The 19,994-nt window shown below is 46.7% G+C and overlaps 1 protein-coding gene across 3 annotated transcripts in view; it reads left to right on the top strand.

Annotated features, from left to right (window-relative positions):
• LOC142571513 (high affinity cAMP-specific and IBMX-insensitive 3',5'-cyclic phosphodiesterase 8B-like) overlaps window positions 1-19,994 on the top strand; it is a 403,386-nt gene that overhangs the window by 320,175 nt on the left and 63,217 nt on the right. For all 3 annotated transcript variants that reach the window (XM_075679927.1, XM_075679926.1, XM_075679928.1), the window contains exon 2: window positions 18,725-18,781. In XM_075679927.1, coding sequence (XP_075536042.1) covers window positions 18,725-18,781 — 57 coding nt within the window. The remainder of the gene's footprint in view (window positions 1-18,724; window positions 18,782-19,994) is intronic.

Below are 19,994 nucleotides of genomic sequence, written 5' to 3'. Positions count from 1 at the left end.
CGATCTTGGTTTTTTGAGGACGTGGTAAAACGTGAAGTCATCTTCAGTGTTCGTTATGTAACGGTCATCAAGTGAAGTGGCTCGACTCATTGCCACGCACACAAGTTTCTGCGGGTTACATTTGTTTTATCGTAAACAAAGCTAGTATATATGCCGCCCTGAAACTTAGAATCGTTATTGCACTATCCCGCACCACGGGAAATTCTGTGCGGCTACATGTGATGTCAACCTTACGGTCCAACGTTGTGGTCGCTGTGCGTTCTTTAGTTGGTACCCACTCGGGGGCGGACCGTGCTCCCGAGTTCCGAGTACACTGCGAAACGGTGCCGCCTTCAGCCGTGCCAGTCTTCTCGTGGCACCACAGTCGAACCTGGCCCACAGTCTTGCGAGTCCCGACTCGTGTACCTCAGTGTGGGCGATATTCCCAACCGCACCATTGATTAGCCCGTCCATTACGTTTATGTTGACCGTTATCATATACGGCGATGCTCCCGGGCCTCGTTTTCTGCTACACGCACGCGAGGGTCTTCGCGGTGAAGCGGTCGGGCCGTATTTTCGGCTGAGCGCACGTGAGGTTGCTCACGTAGAAGCTGTCCTGTCTGATTTTTGACAGCGCGCACGCGAGGTTCTTGACTGCGAAGCTGCCGGGCCGCATTTTCGACAGCACGCACTTGAAGGTGTCGGCGGCGAGCCTGTCGGGACGCATTTTCAAGAGCCCGCACTGAGAGTCTTCGCGGTGAAGTCATTTTTGCGCCGCTTCCTCGAGAACGAACTAAACTGTCCGCCCAAGGTCAAATGGGACCTGCGACTTGTGCTGCTCCCTGCAAAATGATCTGCTGAATCCGAAGTTGTCTGGTTGCAGCCGCGCGCGAGTAGCTTCTTCAGCAAAGGGTTCCTACATTGCGAGAAGGCGTCATAACGTGTTGCTAAGAGGTAACACAGTAGCGAGGCAACGCGGAGCACATGTCACATACCTTGATACGTGTCACGTTACGATGCAAGTGGAAACTAGAGGGTCCAAATCACTCAGTTCGCAGGAACAGTAACAAGAGCGGTCTGTTTAATACCGCGCATTAGTCACTTCTTTTTCTTCTTGTTCGCTATGTTTCTTTTAAATGGCAATACGTTCTTTTTTTTCGTCATAGTCCATGCCGCACTACAGAAGCGGAATTTTCCTCCCTTTCAAAGGTTACATCGTCCCAGCCTGAAAGTTAAGCGTGTACAGGCACGAAGCATTAAAACGCGAATCAATTGGATAAGTGTGGCTTTATACTCGCCACAATATATAACTGCAATGCAAGGTGATTAAGCATCGACGCTAAGCGGCGCGTCTGTGACATCGCGTGACTTCTAGCTCGCTAGGCGATAGCAACGACGGACACCGGCGGCGGCGGCGAACACCATCGCCAATCAAAATGGCCATTCGAATGAGTCCACAACAGCTTGCGCTGCAAAACAAAACTTATCCCGCCATTGCCATTGGGGTCAAACTCATTTGCGAGATGGCGCAGTTTGGGCGCTCGCTCATTTGTGAGGGGTTGTGCCCCCCGTGCAGACTCTGAGAGCCGTGCCGTCTGCGCATGCATTTTGGAGGCCACAATGCACTGCTTTATTGGAAGGGGACGACGCTATTTCCATCGCAAATCACAAGCTGTTCCTGAGATAATCGCTATCCTCTATGAGAGCCTTCTGCTATCGCAATAAATGAGTCCACAGAGAGAGAGAGAGAGAGAGAGAGAGAGAGAGAGATTTGTAATGACATGGCATGACTTACTCGTAGGGTGGAGCCCTTAGTTCAGGACCCCATTGGGTCGTGCACTCCACGTGCCCGCCGGATCAGCCGTCGCTGCTCTTGCGAGTCTAAGCTGGTCAGCGCAGTCTCCCAGGAGGAAGGTGAAGGGGAAAGAACTGGAGGAACTGCTGGATTTAGCAGTAAGAGCTTTGATAGACACTGAGCAGCACATAGAAATTCCTATGTTTATCCGGGGAAAAATGACTATAAAATTGTGGGTTACCGTGCAAGTAATTCCCACTTTATGTATATACACACATACGCACACGCACACACACACACAGAGAGAGAGAGAGAAGCCAACGAGAAGAGTTGGTTTGCTGTTGTGTCGATCAGTTTAATGGTCCAGCTAGAGAAAATGGTGATAAAGGAGTCTGGTGGTCCCATGGCACCAACTTCCCAATAGGTGGTTGGTTTCCTTCCAAGCGTCTGGAACTCGCGTAGTTTCCGAGCACCATGCCGGGAAGGCGCTTGCACCTGCTTTACCGATAGGTACCTAGCGGGAGCCCTCGTCTGCCTCCCACAGCAGCGGCGGATCCTCGACTGTTTCGCAAGAGCTGTAGTGGGACAAGGGGCATCCAGACACCTTTGCAAATTCTGTTGGGCCCCCTTTCCACATGAGAAGTCACATAAACAACCGAGCGCAGAGTCGTGGTACATCGCTACCCATCAGAGAAACCGGTGGCTTTTCGCCGGTACCGGGATTCGAATCCGGGCGCGTTAAAACGTAAAGCTATTCCACACTTTTCTGTTCCAATTCTGCGATCAGCCCTGCGCGATTGGTCAAACACTTTCTTGGACCAGCACCACTTCGCATGTCTGTCTAGCGACGTCACGAAAACCGCGAGAGTTCGCAATCTGACATGATGTGTACACACTAATTACGCATGATTCGACCGACCAAAAGAAAAAAAAATCATTATTTCTGATTCGAACCCTTTTCGCCATTAGCCCTTTGCTATTGGTCAAACGGTTTCAGGCTACACCCACTTCACCTGTCTGTCACTCGACGTTACAAAAGCGCGAAAGCTCATTGCGTCAAAGTGACGTTCACGCGTTAAAAATGAATTAATATGCCGAACAAAACTGGATTTTTTTTCTAAAAGGTCGGAGACTGCCCTGTTCGGAAAGGAATAGAAAATGGATGCTGTCTTTCGCTCAGGCGCTGACTACTCGCACCTGCCGGAGAGGATGGGTTTATTTGCCTACAACAAAACTTTTTGCTTGGTCGTTTAATGTTATCGCGCCCTTTCGGCACGTATACAACATCGCTCTGCCAACTCTTCTTTGCTGAGGATCCGCTTAGTGGCATGTGTAACTGTCCGTTGCACGCCACCGCGATTTTAGACAAGCCACCGCAAGCTAAGGGAAAGCGGACCAATCGCAGACGGCGGCAACTCCCTCTTCATCCGGTTATCTATTTTCAGTACGCCGGCCCGGCCCCATCGAAATCCTCTCCACTTGAGCGTGCTCCTCTCCTCTTGTCAGCGAATTAGATAAGAAAAACCGCTCTGTAGGCAATGTTATTCGCTTCGACAGTTCAAAAGTGACCTTCTATAAACGAGGAGCGCGTTCGATTGAGCTGTTCAGGCAACGCTGCGGGTCACCGCTTGGTGCTTGCGTCGGCGGTTACGTAAATTTGACGTCAGGAGATTGTAATAAAAAAAATATTGGAATACTTTTACGTTATAGATTGTAATAAAAAATTGGCAGTGGCTTAGCTCGGCTATGCCAGGATACACGTAGCGAAAGCTAAGGCATAGCATGGTTAGCTTTGGTTAATCTTGATTGCCAGTCCAGGTTAGTCTGGTTGTCTAGCTTTGTCACGGCGTTTAGCCAGTCATTCGGCGCGCTCTTCGTCTGTTTCCTGGGCGATTCGTTTCCTCTTCATCTCATCCCGATGTCGATTCCAGGGCTCCTCCTGCTTATCAAAATTGTCGCCGTCCACACTGCCGCCTCAACTGTGGTTGCGGTGCACGCGAGCTCTCCTTTTCAATCCTCCGACATGTTATCAGGTATGCGACGCAGCTGGCGAAGCGAGCGAAGGCGAGCGCAACGACAAGGAACGTGGTATGGCGTCATACCAAACGGCGCCGGCGGGCGGGCGCGGCGCTGCGCAGCGGCGGGGCACCTGTGGCTCGGCGCTACTAGTGGCGCATGCGCAGTAGTGACTAGGGAGTGAGAGAGAGAGAGAGAGAGAGAGAAAGAGAGAGAAATATCCGCGGCGAGGTGCGCGTTGTGACGTCATGTGCCTCCTCGGAGCACCGCCACGGTGAAATCGCAAGTTCGCGGCCAGTAAAGCTTTCGCTTTAAAACATATTGGAATACTTTTACGTTATAGGGCTCCAGGGCCTCCCGTATTCAAAGTGAACTCTCTGCCATTTTACCTCGTTGCGATAAAACGCGCGTACGCACGCACACACACACACTTACTCTTTCCCTATAGAAAGATTTGAACATCCCTATAACTACATGTGCCCATAACTCATAACCGCATGCCATAATGAGATCATAGCCCTACCATAACGTCTAATCATTGTCACCGCTTATGGATATTCAGCAGGCTATCTGCGCCCCCCACGGTGCTCATTCATAAAATATTTATTAATGACCACGTCCTTGTTTTTCGTGCAGCATTCGCTGATCACGTTAAGTACACTGCATTTCCGACACGCGCCACCAACTTTCCTTCTTTTTGGCAGCACGCTTCGATAATCCGTCCGCTGTTTTCCAGAGCACAACACACGAGGAAACGCAACTTCCCTAGGACATCTTTGATGTTCCTCATCCTCCCTTACTTTACACTATGCAAGGTGAATCCGCTGTTGGTGTTTTTCGCAACCGCTTCCGCTTACTTTCCGGTTCCGCTCGATGGCTCGGAGCTACTTCCGCTTTCCAAAGTCTCCCCTCTCAAAGATATCGACTCTTCCTCTTGTTTTGTTATTTGTTTTTCTTAAGACAAGACCATGTGCCCTTTGGAAAAGCTGTCCCGTCTAGCTCCCATCAGTACTCTCTTGGCTTCCGGTTCTGTCCTCAAGACTGCCGTCGCTTCTCTCTTCTGTCATTCGAGTCTAGCCAGCGTCACTCAGTAGTAAACAACTGTTGTTGTTTTTTTTTTTTCGTTCACGATACTGTATACTCCAAACAAACTGGCACACATAAGCTCACATACCGCTGAAGCGTGGGCTCTCTCAGAAGATTATGTACAGGCGAGCCGAATTTCGTCCGCGAGCGTCCGTGGAGGTGCCTTGAATGACGGCGCTCTCTGATCCAGCATCTCCTAGTCGCCGAAAGCGGCAGTCAAGTTTCGGCGGCTTAGCTTTTCCGGAAGAAAATGAATGCCGCTGCGAACGATCCAGAGCGAACGCCGAAGTGAAGGACGGCAGAAAGACGGCAGGGCGTGCGCACGCATCGGCCACCGTTGCTTTGCCCGCATCGCATCGGCTCTGTGGGAAGACGGCGAGCTCGGCGGAATATCTTTTCACGTGGCCTACCGAATGAAATTCAGATGAAAGAAGTGAGAAAGAGTCCGAAATTTTCATGAGGAGCTACTTTATTTGCTGTCCTGACACCTTGTTTATAGGATCTTATTGTAGGCTCACGTATATTTAGCGCATCATCCGAATGCAATGTCTCACAGCAATGCCGAGCTCAAGGTCACGGGTTTGATCCCGGCCGTGGTAGCTGCATTTATATGGCGTCTAAATGCAAGAACACTCGTGTACTTAGATTTAGGTGCAGGTTAAAGCGTCGGTCCTGTCGTTTGTGTTCTTCTTGAGTCCTGGTCTTCTGCTCCTTGCCTTTACTACTTCAGCATGAACCAACTAGCCCAAGCAAGAGTTTTACTAAGGCACTCCAGGTGGTCAGCATTCATCCGGAGTCCCTCACTACTGCGTTCCTCATAATCATGCAGATCGTTGTTTTGACAAGTAAAACCTGATAACTAAATATTTTTTTTATTTTTACAGTCTGCGTGTAGGGTCTGAACTTCCTCTCAAAGGCGGTGGCCCCTGCTTCGACGTATTGTAAACGCAGCCGCGACGCAAGATGACGCGGCTGTCAGTGGCTAACATACGACAGCCATTTTTTACAACTCAACGCTCTCCAATAGTAGGCGATGTGCCATCTGTTTGGAGGCGACTTGTCCTTCCATCTTGATCTGTCTGTCTGGCGCAGTGCAATGCGCCGTCCCAGTGTAGTGCGGAAATCTGTATGAACGTGATTCACCACAAATATGTGCTGATGCTCGGCTGTCACATTTCAGTAAACATGGCCACCGAAAAGCTTGGGGCACGCGTAGACGCCTGGGAAAACAAACTCCGACAAGAAGTGCGAGATGACCCGCACCTGCACTTGCCACATACCAAGCTCCGAGCTCTCATACGAGCCCTCTTTTTGCAGCAAAGCTGTATACCTCTGTTGCCCAATGTATTTGCCGTGTGCGCGGGCAAAAATGACCTCTTCCGTGGGCCGATCCTGGAGGTACTGCATTCGTAGGCTAAAATTGAAGCAAAAAGTGTGCATATCCTTTTGCATCATACATGCAGTGCATACCACATAGTTCGTTTCGATAAAAGAAAGCGCACGAAGCAGGGGCGCTATAACGTAAAACTATTCCAAACTTTTCTATTCCAATTCTGTTATCAGCCCCTCCACGATTGGTCAAAAACTTTTTTCGACCACCCCCACTTCACCTCTCTGTCACGCGACGTCACGAAAACCGCGATACCTCCCCATCTGATATGATGTGTACACCCTGATTATGCATTATTTGACAGAAAAAAGAAAAACAGTTATTTCTGATTCGACCTCTTTTTGCCATTAGCCCTCGGCTATTGGCAAAAAGCTTTCGGGCTGCACCCACTTCACCTGTCTGTCACGCGACGTCACAAAACCGCAAGAACTCACCGCGTCAAAGTGACGTGTACGCGATAAAGATGCAGTAATATGCCGAACAAAACTGAATTTTCTTCGGAATGGCCGCAGGCTGCCCCGTTCCGAAAGTAATAAAAGATGGCTGCCGCCGATCGCTCAGACGCTGGCTACTGCACCTGCCGGAGAGAATGGGTGTATTTGCGTATAATAAAACTTCTTGCGTGGCCCTGTAACGTTTTCGAGCACTTTCGGCACGTTTACCCCCTCATTCCGCCAACTCTTCTTTGCTGAGGGTCCGTTTTAGCGTCATTCTTGAGCTTCCGTTGCGTGCCGCCGCGATTTTCGACCAGCCTCCGCAAACTAAGTAAGAGAACGCCGACCAATCGTAGACGCCACCACCACCCTCTTCACCCGGTTATCGACTTTCAGTGCAGTGGCTCGGCCCCATCGAATCCCTCTCCACTTGAGCGTTCTCTTCGCCTCTTGTCAGCAAATTAGATACGACAATCCGCTCAGTGTAGGCAATGTTATTCGTTTTTTAAGCAAACAAAAGTGGCCTCCTATGAACGAGGAGAGCGTTTGATTGGTCTGTTCAGACAATTCTGCGGGTGACCGCCCGGTGCTTGCGATGGTGGTTACGCAAATTTGACGTCAGGAGATTGGAATAGAAACATATTGGAATAGCTTTACGTTATAGGGCCCCAGGTCTCGTGTCAAAATGATAGATAATACTACGGTGGTTAACAATGGGAAGCACAGAATGATTTATAACAAGATCTGCTTGTAACGGAGGGTTTGACGTCAATGCTCATGTAAAATATAAAGTGCATGTTTGTGACAGTTCAGCTTGTAACACAGGACGTGCCGTCGCTACACTGCATGTATATGAAGGCCCGCCTAGTAACGTATTGCATTTGTGTTCAGACAGAGCAGCGTGCATAAGAGAAGTGGCGAAGAGAACAGAGAGGACAATGGGAACAACGGCGTCCTGCTCGTGCCACGGATGAACATAGTGTCCAGGGCGCCCAGCGCAAACGCAAAGCGCGGCAGGATGTGGATGAATGTCGTGAAGCCGAAAACACGGACAATGCAATCAATCGTTTCAAAGGTGCAAATCTCAATTTTAAGACGGAATTTCTCAACGCAGAATTTGGTTGCTCCGTGTGTGTGGTCGACTGTGGTTTCAGGTTAAGTGCATTTCGCTTGTCTCTGGTCCACTCTTTGTGGGTCCACGAAGTAGCGGAGCAGGCCAAGTCACAGGCCGTTAAAACGTCTTTGCCCAATAATTAAGTAAAGTGAATGTGCATGTCGCCATGTGAATAATTTCAAGTCACGTCGCAATGGGTAATCGTTCTGGATGTCGTTTACATATTCGTTGTCCAAGCCCCTTCACAGCGTGGATTGGAGCCCAAGATTTGTCTTATCTTTCCCTATAAATCTGTTTCCTACTTAAAGATGCACTAAAGATAAAAGTTTGAGCAGTATTATAGTCAATTACTCTTCTACAATTCCAAAAGAGGCACTATCTAAAAGGCCGTCGACATTATGAAGACGTCATGTCAGGGCGCAAAAACTTACTGACGTTATATGGCAATAAGGCTAGGTATGATGAGATTGTTAATGAAAAAAAAACACTAGTGTCCCCCTAGCTTTCTTCTGGCAGACCACTAGAGGGACCACCTACAGCCATTTCAGGAAAGAAGCGAGCCAGTATTTCATGATGTCTCCACAAAACTTTATACTGGTTACCGAAATCAATACTGATAGTATAAACAAATATTTTAGTGAATTATTTGTGCCACGCTGATGGTTGCCAGTATTTCTTGTCAGATTTATAGGGTTATAACCTTTGGTGAACGTGTCTTTGTCTTAAAAGTTCTACATCTGTTAGGGGCACAAGTGAATCGTCTCCGAAAATGAGAACGGGGTGTAGAGGCACAGGCACTGCGTACTACATGCTGTGTCTCGTCTGTTTCTTTCGTCGTCCATGTGCTTCTGCGCTACTGTGTAAATAGTACGTATAGATCGTGGAAGTGTTTTCATCTTTGTCTTTCGGTATGTGGGCTTGTAATTAGAATGTGTTAGTGGTTCTTGACATTCATCACATATCGGCTGTGCTTTCTTTGTGAGCAGATCATGATTTGTGAGATGTGTGTGCCTTATTCGGAGTCTGGCAAATTTTGCTACGTCCTTTCACTCGTAGCACCGTAGCATTTGCGGCGAACGATAAAACTTGCGGAGACTCAGACTAACGTCACTTTTGATGATATTCAGTGAAAGAACGAAGGAAATTGCGCCGCACGTACAAGGATAAAAATAATTTCCTTACTCCGAAGCACGATCCAATGTTTAAAGCTTCAGTAAAGCAGCTTAGCAGTCGGAGCCAGAAGTCGGACAACTAGCCACGATTTGCAAAGTTTTCGCTCCTCTTCTATTTGAAAAGCTGTGCAGTCGAGAATTATCGCAAGTTCACGCTTCCAAATGGTCCATTTGGAGTAGTGTGACGTGCTCTGGAAGCTGTGTTTGACGACGTCTCCTGCGGAAGTTTTGTTTTTCGAGAATTCCCAAAGAGTATGAAATTGACAAATGCGACCAAAGTGAAGGTGCAGCACTTCATCTATGCAACGCATGGTGTATCTTGTAGAAGAATCCCACAGTTAATGTCTCGCGTCCATGTAAACAAATCTGACATTATAAGTGATCGATTACCTGTGGCATAGTGAAAAAAAAACCAGTTAAGAATTGCTTCAGTATGAAACACCCGGCACGACTGAACGTACACGTGCATTTGTAATGTCGGTCGTGTTTGCTTTCTTAAAAAAAGAATCTTGAGATTTTTGTGCATGGGCAATGTAAATTTTATTTATCCCCAATAGCAACTTCTTTATAAGGTAGCATTTGAAACAGAGTGACGGATCTATATCAGTGCTAAGCGATCGGTCTCGCTTCGTTTCCTGCGCACATAAAACGTGAACAACGAGCACAGTCTGATCAATTCGTTCAAACGTGCTGGCAAAATGTAGACACTGACGGCTTATTGGGCAAGCTGGTAATTCATAATCGCCAGTGTGCAACACAGAGGTTAAACGCGGTAGTGTGCGCCTGTCCTTGTCACGTCCAGGTTTACCCTTTGCGCTGTACACTTACGAGTAGACAGTGAGGCACAGTCTGCCACTACAGGCCAACAAAACAAACGGGGCGATACCGGCCAGCGCTATTCATTAAACACCCCGTTGAGCTCGCCATTGTCTGTATTCTCAATTTTTTTCTGGCTGCACTGAACAACCAGGATACCTGGAGTAGTAGACACTGAGATTTGCTTCTCGCGTAAGCGGCCACACAAGCAAAGTGTGGAGAACTGTTCTAGTAGATGACGGAGCGCAATTTTTAGTCTGGACGCTGTCTCAACAAAAGCGTTCAGCACTTGTGAAGTTAAAAGAAGCTTCACCTCAGGAGAAGTCTACGTGCATGGGAATGGAGACGTCATTTTTCTCAGTATATATGCCCCAATGTTGATGAGGCTTGTTGCATTCAAAAACGAGCGTTAACATCTACCCACTGTACGCAGTATATTGTTACGTGTTGAAAAACAGACAAAAGAGACTATTTACACTATTTACACTATTTACACTATTTACATTGGAGCCAGACCGCCAGGTCTCTAGCGTTAGCAGCTCAGACACTTCATTGTCTTCCTCGCGGATGCTCATCTCTTGAGCATTTGTCGATGGTATCGTAATAGCATTTTTATTTAAACCAATAATTGCTAACAAAAATTCGCTAGAAAATCGCTAAAACTACTATTTAACTCAGCAGTAGAAGAAGGTATCACAATGATGTCAGTCGAACCTATAGAGGCATCTAAAACGGGGAAGAAATGATATGTTGTACACCACTCTGGAATATACAGCTAATATCTGAGCAAGACCTTTGCAGTACCTTTGTAAGCATTGTAATAATTTTACATAATTCCATATCAAATTTTTCTGATTTTGAAGCTCTAGCACTTCATTATATGGTGTAACCAGGACAGGTGCTTAGTCGCAGATGCGAATAAGTGGCCGCCGTGTATTTCCACAATTTCTTGTCTCTATTCTCTATTTCTGCATGTTGGGGCGTGCGTGCATGCGTGAAGCCTAGTCGAGGGCGTAGGTTGGGGGAAAGGGTATTTCTCTTGCTTCATAACAGTGTTTAAATCATTATGCGTGATGCTAAAAAGGGACGCTATTTTCTTTTGCGCAACAATGACAAGCCGTGCGCACCCATCATAGCTTCTGCTACACTGAATATTTGTAGCAAGAGAGGAAGTAAGCCGCTCGACCTTTATCCTTCCGTCGCATGGTCAGGACTTTTCCCCGTTTGTTTTTATCAAATTTTCATTTTTCCTAATTTGCCTTTTAAAAGAAATTCAAGGGGTGGGAGGCACGGCACTGCTTGCTTGGAGCAGGCTGGTGTCCTTCCGCGCTACCCCTTATGTTTTTTATGTGTCTTCTCCTTACTACACTGCTGTGCAAGAGCAAGCACGCTTGGCAGGAGCGCGTTCGTGCCATAGTGTGACCGCCGTTCCCGCTCACGCCGTGGTGAGCAGCAGTTCACGCTACGAGAAACGTGAACGCATCTTACAGCGGACTCGGCTGGAACAAAGAAGAAGCACTGTTGCGATGTTCTTGTTCTTACTTGGGGCAAACTCTCGTTTCCTCGATCCCTCTGCCTGGAAAACTTAACGAGCTCCATGCGCGGCTGTTTTCGGTTTTTGCAATTGGTGGGGACACATTTTTGTGTATTTATCCTTGTTTCGATCTGCGTCACTGCTGTGTATCTTCGGGAAGACAATCTTGGTCTTTTTTTTAAATTACGTTTGATCTTCCAGCGCGACAACTGTGGTTATTACAATTTTTTTTCTGAATAAAAAAACAGACTCGGCACCTGCCACTGCTTCGACTTTAGCTACGCGATTCATTGATCAGCAAGTACGTACTTGTGTTTGGAACATTGGTGTGTTTTTATTGCAGAGAGACGCCGCTTATTCTGACCCCTGGTACTATAGCCAAAGGAGATATGCCTATTCTATAATGGTAGAAACAATTGCATTCTTAAATCGCTTATGAGCATTACGTTTGTAAACTCTCATGTCCGTTTAGTACTAAACATGACTGGCAAGTTTATTTAACGCAAGTGCAAACAATGTTCACTTAGCGCAGGGCCTCGCGCGAGCAGGAAAACGGGCTGAGGGCTTTCGAAGCACGGAGAGAAATTTGACAAGGTCGGCGTAGTGTGCCACTGTTTACTACATCAAACCGTTCACTACACTAAATAGTGTTCGCATTATTTTAAAAATATGGCGAAAGAGATGCCTGGCTAGCAGTTTAGGCCATTTTTGTATATCTCATGCCCTCAGTAGTTCTGTTATTTCCAAGTTCTCTCTTTTTTTTTTTATTATCGCAACGAAACACGCAACGAACTCAACTTGCGTGTTGTATGTTGCTGTGCTCAACGGTGTTACGGGAGGTAAGCTGTGGCAGAACTGGACAGCCTTATATTTCGAACTTCTTTCTTAACTTAGTCCCCGAATATTTCCTTTATGATGCTTTATATCTATTTTTATTTATTTTGTTTCATTACGGTTTGTTTTGTTTTGTTTTGTTTTGTTTCATTGCTTAGCGAGACCTCCTCGAGCTCTTCATCAATTCTTTTTCATTACTATAGCTTACATCGTTGCTTTTTTATCAGTACAAGGCCAGAGTGATGGTAGTGTTCTGGTACCTGTTAAGACAGAGACGTGAGTTTTCTTTTTCGCCAGTTGTTTGTGGTTTGTTTCGTGGCACTATTTCTCACCCCCTTTGAATGTGTTCGTACGCGTTTTGCAGAATCGCGCCTTAACTCAAGAAGCGCACTGTCATGCTGCATATGACAGTGCCATCTATTTAGGTTGTTCGTGCGGCACCGCGATACACTGCGCGAGCACCCAGTGCTCGCTGTTTTTTCGTAGCTCACATAGGGGTGGGCACCCACCGACCTCCCCTCTTGCCCCCGACTGCACAGAGGAGCTAAATGTGCGTACGCGCGCGCGCATACCGCCATTTTTCTTCGTCATCCGCATCTCTTTTCGAACTGCACTGGTGGCTGAATTGATACCGCTGCTGCCTTTCAGTTAGGTGGCAATTTACGCACGGAACTACGTATTTCACGTACACGAGCAACAGCGTTGTATGCGAGTGTGTGCCAGTCACTTAACAAACGACGGAATTTAATACTTTGTTCCTGTTGAAGTGCGCCTCGTCACCGCCACCCTTACGACATGGGGCGCGCTCTTCAGCAGTGTCTTCGCGTGAGCCCCTTGTCCGTTCCTCCCGAAGGTGCCCCTATTCTTGTCGTCCGCTCTTGCTCCGGGTGTGGTTTATTGCTCTCTGTTTGCTGCTTGTCACACCTGCTTCTGTTTTCTCGCGAGCTGGCCGCGCGCTCCCTCTCGACACCTTTGCTAATGAACTACGCTAATTAGCATCGAAAATAACGCCGCAAGGAGGCTCGCGCGCTGCTCTTATTTAACGCTGCTTTGACGGTGCTTTCTTCTTTTTCTGTCTGTCTGTCTTTCTGTTCCTTCCGTTATTCTCGAAGCGCTTCTGGTGTTGACTTTTGCACGAGACAACGAGAGGAACGACAGCCCCGACGCCCGAATAGCGCCGGGCCTCCGATGGCGCCATCGCCAAAGCGGCCCCTTTCGCGGCGGTTGCCTTCTGTCGCGTGTCACGTTTCTGTCTGGTTGCGACACGTAGCCTCAGCCCCCTGCGTTGCGTGTGTCTGTCCACTTCGAAGAAGATGCGCTGGCATTCTGATTGCCCATGGCCCAGAAGAAAGTTGTGCAGTTCACATTTCTACCGCTTACGCCGCCGACTACAGACATCGCTATTTAGCTGTCTCCACAGTTTATAGAAGAAACCTCGGGGGTTTGTTCTAACAATGCTGGCATCCCTGTGTCCCGTTTTTCGGAGCGGCACTATGCAATTATGAGCACAGCTCTCTCCCAAGCATTACCGTGAGTCTGAAGACGTGAACGAAGAAAGCTTACAGACTTAATAGCGCATAGTTTTCGCAGGCGCCTGTAAAATTTCCACGCTCAATAGGCACGTGTGCCCTTAAATATATATAAACTTAAATTCATTGGTAGCCTTCAGGATAAGAGCCTTCAAAACTTCGAATTTGCTTGGAGATTGCTGTATATTGGTGCTGTATATTGGCCTGTTGATATACTATACGAAATCTAACAATGCAAACACTGCTTCGAAGTTGCAATGCATAGCTGTAATCTGAGACATTATTTTCATTAGACGATGTGCACCTCTCGTCATAAAATAATTTAGCAACGTACGATTGCGCGCATAATAGTTGCATCCTATTGGAACACGTTGACTAAGATTGTTGTTGCTCTTTTTTTTTCCTTTTGCTGGGGATGCCATTAGAATAAAATTATGCAAAAAGAAAGGCAGACAGCTCAAGATAATATATTGGCACATTACCATCTTACCACCTTATAAATCGTGCAATATCTCCTATTATATGTTGGTAGAGAGTTGACGTACTTCCTGTCAATAAATAAATAAATAAATAATTAATTAATTAATTAATTAATTAATTAATAAACACGGGTAGTTGCCCGCGGTTGACAGTTTACGTAAAAATGGTCCATTTTGCGTCGAACGTGTCGCAGTAAGTTGTGAACGTTCGGTCAGCGTGCATTTGCTTCGGATACGGAAATTAAGAAAACTTTTGCGCGTTTCATGACTTAGTAAGTCATGCAGTAAAGAACGACAAACAAACAGGGTCCTCAGATGGTGTCTCAAGTATACACGTGACGTTGGAAGCAAGAACACGCTACGGGGAGAAAGAAAATAAGGTATCGAGAGAGGAGATGGTGCAGATGGCGTCGACATATATATATATTGCGGCCACGAAAGCCACGCTACCCGCAATAACAGCCGGGCGCCTTGTCCGGGCTTCTCCGTCCTACTGACTAGCTCAGCTACGCAGCCCCCTTCCGGCGTCAGCCTGTTGTTGTGCGCTCGGGCACACAGTGTTACACCAGCTGCGTTCATCCGGCTTCCCCTCAACGATCGCGCTCTCGGCGCTGGTGTAATGCACGCGACGCCCGCTTCGATCGCTGCACTGACCGCGATCTGCGTGTGGCTCGGCACAGCGCCCGCCCACCTTCCCTCGCCTCTCTCGGATGTAACCGGCAGCGTTGCGCAAAGGCGGCAACGACGTCCCGTATTTAATGCGCGCCTCTTTCACCCGTGTCGCCCTGCAGGCGTCAAAAAGGCGAGCACCGTAGTAACAAGTTGCCGCAAGCGTTAGCTGATCGGGGCCGCACTGACAAAGTGCGGTCCCGAAGATTATAGAACAACAGGATGAAGGCTTACTAAGCACAGAAACATGACAAGGCCGACGTAGTGTTCGACTGCTCACTACAATAAGCCGTTCACTATACTAAAAAGTGTTCGCTATATTTTAGAAGAAATGGAGAGAGAGATACCTAGTAGTTTGGGCACTTTCTGTTTATCTCGTGCTTTCAGTATTTGTGTTATTTCCAAGTTATTATTATTATATAGTTACTATTAATATAGTTATTATTATAATTATTATGGCAACGATACACACAACGAACTAAACTTGCGGTTTGTATGTTGATGTCCTCAGTGGTATTACGCGGGAGGTAAGCTTTGGCGGAACTAGACACCCGTTTTTTTTTTCTTATCTTGGCCCTTGCAGATTTCCTCTACTCTGCTTCATTTTTGTCATATATTATTTTACTTTATTTTGTTACCGAGCGCGACCCCCTTGAGCTCTTCTTCAATTCTTTGTCATTACTATAACTTGCCTCGCTGTTTCTTGATCAACACAAGGCCAGGGTTATGGTAGTGTTCTGCTATTTGTTTTACTTTAGTGACCATATGTTCTCATTAACGTCTCGCCAGAAAGCTCAAATAAGAATCGCTCGGCTCAGTTTTACAGCGAAGCTGTCTATGGCTTGGATCCCGGGATTTCTTCGTGGCGTAACGTCGACAGAAAGCTATCATCATCAATGCCTCATACCCCCAAATGCAATGGCTCATGCCCTCGTAAGGCAAAGGCTACAGGCGCTCAGCAAAGTGGAGCGAACAGTGCATAAAGTCTTTGGAATCACGCATACAACATACAACATACGTTTCTATAAAGAACAAGCTCAAAACAAGCATCCGAGCCACGTAATTGATGATAAGGTGCTCCTGCGCCTACGTGCTTGCAAGATTACTGTTGCGCAAGCTGCCACGGCGACGGCAGCTTGACTGCAGCATACGAAGCAGGGAGTGACGTAACTACACTTTCGTACGTAAAGTAAAAAAACCGCCTAGCAACTGATTTGTGTTGTGAAAGTGCTATGAGAAGGCCACGTATAATGAGGACTCCTGAAGAGCAGCGTGCATACGAGGCGCGGCGAATTTCTCTTCTTTCGGGTTCACTTTTTGTAGCTGCACGAAGTATCAGCGCGAGCCAAGACGCAGGCCGTTGAAACGCCTAAGGATAATAATTAGGTAAAGTGCGTGTGAATGTCGCCACCTGAATAATTTCAACCTACATCGCAATGGGTAATCGTTCTAGTTGTCATCTACAGCTTCCCTGTCCAACCATCTTCTCAGCGTGGATTGAAGGCCATTTTTATGTTGTCTCACCTTCTGACGGATGCTTCTTAGAATGAGTCTCTTATAAGAAAAAGTAAGGTGGGAATTATGATCCCGTTCTTTTCCAGACTGATCTTTTACCAGTTCTCTCCTCTTTTTACGAACCCCCTGAACATCTTATTTTTTATTCTGTCTGGAAGGTTCGCGTAACATTTAATGTTCTTATGCTGTTTCTGTGGACAGCGGGCTCAAAGAGCACCACTCAGTAATAAATGTATGGACTGGTCGCGTACGCGACATCGATCTCTTCTCCGTCGGGACAGGCCCCGATGGAATAAATTGGCTTCCTCGAAGCTTTTAAGGTATGCCGAGGGACGTTCTTGCCTGCGGTTATTAAACTTTGGTTGGGTTTGCGGCATATCCTCGTTACTTTTTTTTTCTTTTCTTTTCTTTTTTCTTTTTTTTTTTTGCAGTTTCCAGAGCATGGGAAGAACTAGATGGAAGATGCAGAAATCAGAAATCGGATTTATTTATTTATTTATTTATTTATTTATTTATTTATTTATTTATTTATTTATTCGGGCCGCATACAAAAGTGGGCCGTAGCGTCCAACACTTTCGGGGACAATTCGTTCTTTTCGCTTTTTTCGTAGATATCCTGCGGTAAGACGATCCTGCTCCAAACTCTGCTTTGCTGTCGCTCTGGGAACCATGGGCTGGGCACTGTCCCTGAGGGTGAAGCATGCGGGAAAAGCCGAAGGAAAACTACAGTTTGTTCATTTCCATAACAATAAAAAAAAAGTCGCAGTTTCACGCCCGAAAGTTTCTCCTGAAAGGCGAAACATCGATTGCGATAGCAAATTCGTATCCCGGCCACGGCGGCCGCATTTCGATGGAGGCGAAATGCGAAAACACCCTTGTACTTAGCTTTAGGTGCACGTTAAAGAACCCCAGGTGGTCGAAATTTGCGGAGTCCTCCACTGCGGCGTGCCTCATAATCAGAAAGTGATTTTGGCACGTAAAACCCCGTAATTTAATTTTTAAAGCAAATTACTGGACAGCTATGCGAAGTAAGGATAGTAGTTTTATCGGCCATATAAACTTTTAAACATAGGCATGCTAACTAAATTAACAAACAGGGTGTCACGCGATCACAAGCAAACATGAGCACATCTCACCTGATGACCGCGGAAACTCGCTGTCAAAACGCTGGAGTGAGGAAGCGTGGCAGCAGCAGCGAGCTAATTGACCTTCGTGCTGCTTCTCGCATCAACGCGAACTAAGCTGCTGGGACAGCGCACGGCGGACTCTGTCCCCGTCGCTGATAGCTTTCAAGATACAGCGACCCCGGTGTGCGCGCGCGCCCACCCGGGCCATCCGGAGTAGAACGCACGCCCTCCGCCCCCCCCCTCCCTAACCTCCCCCCGGAAGACGGCGCGCTTCCTCCCTTGCGAGGGCGAGATTGAGCCGCGATCGTCGACTCATCCTCGTACACTTTCACTCGCATACGGCGCGTGGTGAAGATTTTATTGCCTTTGGACTCTATACGGAACTTCACGGCGACGCCGACGGCGACGGAAGAAGTGCGAATGGAATGTCCATATAATTGCTATCGCAATAAAAGCATTCAGCATTGGGCTGTGATGAAGCTAGTAAACGAGGCGTCACATATTATTGATCTCTGGTTTGAAATACGTGTTAAAAAAAAAAAACGCTGTGACCGTTCTAGTCAACTTCTTAGCGCAACGGAACACACAGGACACGCTGGCGTGGGCCATACAAGCGCTGTTTTCTTCAGTGCCTTTCTGTCCTGTATGTTCTGTTGCGCTAAGATTATAAAATCAATTACTAACTGGCCTGGAGTGTTACATTAACGGCTAATCTGATGATTGGCTCGGTACGAACCGTCCTCCTGCAACAGAGCTCTCAGCGACGCGACCGCTAGCGGTTCTCATGCGTGACAATGTCCTTTCTGTCTCGCGAATGATCGCCGAATTCACAAGAGTGCCCTTGTACTCCGCTTCACGATAACCTTGCACTCAATATAAGCTACGAAGCATGCTCAGGTGCACGAGACCGGTCTCGAGAATGAGCATACGACGCTTTCTTGTTAAGCGACACATGGTGCATGGACGGGTGCGTTCGCGTGATCGCCCACGTGACTTAATCAAGCCAGCTGCAGCTTTTCAATGAATGTTTATTGTGAAACTGTGCAGATAATTTAAAGTTGTGATGGCACTGCAGTGGATGATACCTTGAACCCAGTTAGATCACGCGAACACATTTATTTCTCGGCACATCGTTTCCGCCGTGCTGATGACGGTGGATATGTCTCGCGGAGTATTTCTTGTGTTCGTACCTTTCCTGAAAGCCATCTTACACGCGTTTTCTTTGTGTCTTTCAGAAAGGAACCGTGGCGCTCAAGTTTGGCTCCATGTACCTTACAGTCCCTTCAGTAAAAGTGAGCTTGCTGTCTGTTTTTCTGCATGTATCATTGCTTCCCGCAAAAAATAACAACCTGATTAATTCAAGAGCACTATGGTGCACTGATGCCACGGCATTAACTCACCATTTTGTGATTCTGTGTATGTTAGGTGCAGCATATCAAGTGGCTGTCAAAACCGACGTGAGATAATCAGCTTGCCTTGTTTCAGCAAATAATGATACCTGTGCTGCGCTTAGGGATAACGATCTAAAAATCGTATTGGAGAAATTGTATTGGGCTAAGTGGCAGAGTCCTGAATTGTAGACGCTTTGCATACACCTCTGGGTTAACTCAAAGAATGGAAGGAACTTCTGAGTTGCTTAGTAAGCTCTCGTAAAATATTACTGCGGTGTGCGAGGAGGAAATAGCGTCCAGTGTGCGACAGCAGTCGCCAACAGGAAATTTGCTTTCCCTCTTATTTATGTTTCTACGTTATATTTGTAAGGTGTTCTTTGTTCTTGGTGCTGTAAATCGGTTGTGCTTACGACAGCACGCATAACTGTGATTCAGCAAAACTGAAATAATAATTTAATAAATCACATTGACGGAGTCACGCTGTCTGTACTTAAAAGGTCTTGCAAAGAATAATTACTTCTTTCAGGTTGAATATAAAACTTGTTCATTGCGTTTTATTGATGTTACAAGTGTTACGTTTTTGTTGATGTTTTATATGTTGTTGTTGTTGTTGTTGTTGTTGTTGTTGTTGTTGTTGTTGTTGTTGTTGTTGTTGTTGTTGTTGTTGTTGTTGTTGTTGTTGTTGTTGTTGTTGTTGTTGTTGTTGTTGTTGTTGTTGTTGAATTAAAATAGAGTACTACGTAGAGTAGCCCGTCGCGTGTTGCTTATATACTCCACATACATTAGGTCGCTGCTGTGAAGTACAGAACGTCTTGCGTGGGACCCAGGGCCCCAGTAAAATGTCATGAGCACCTTTAATATTGTATACCCTTGGTATTTTTTCAAGACAGAAATAAACTGTTGCTAAAAAAAATTACGTCAGTCATACGCGTTCTCGAGAATTCGTAAAAGGCTAATAAAGTAATATACGATTTTCTATCAAGAGAACTGCTCGTCGAAGTTCCTTTGTTTTTTTAATTCGTCTCGTCTACTACTGCAGTGATCACAATGAACAACGTAATAGGCTCTGCGTTTCGTTCACTCTGCTACAAGCAATACAGTAGCCCATTTGATA

Source organism: Dermacentor variabilis, chromosome 2, assembly GCF_050947875.1.
Source record: "Dermacentor variabilis isolate Ectoservices chromosome 2, ASM5094787v1, whole genome shotgun sequence".
Lineage (NCBI taxonomy): Eukaryota > Metazoa > Arthropoda > Arachnida > Ixodida > Ixodidae > Dermacentor > Dermacentor variabilis.
The sequence above is the reverse complement of the archived record's forward strand: the minus strand, read 5'-3'. Positions and strand labels throughout refer to the sequence as shown.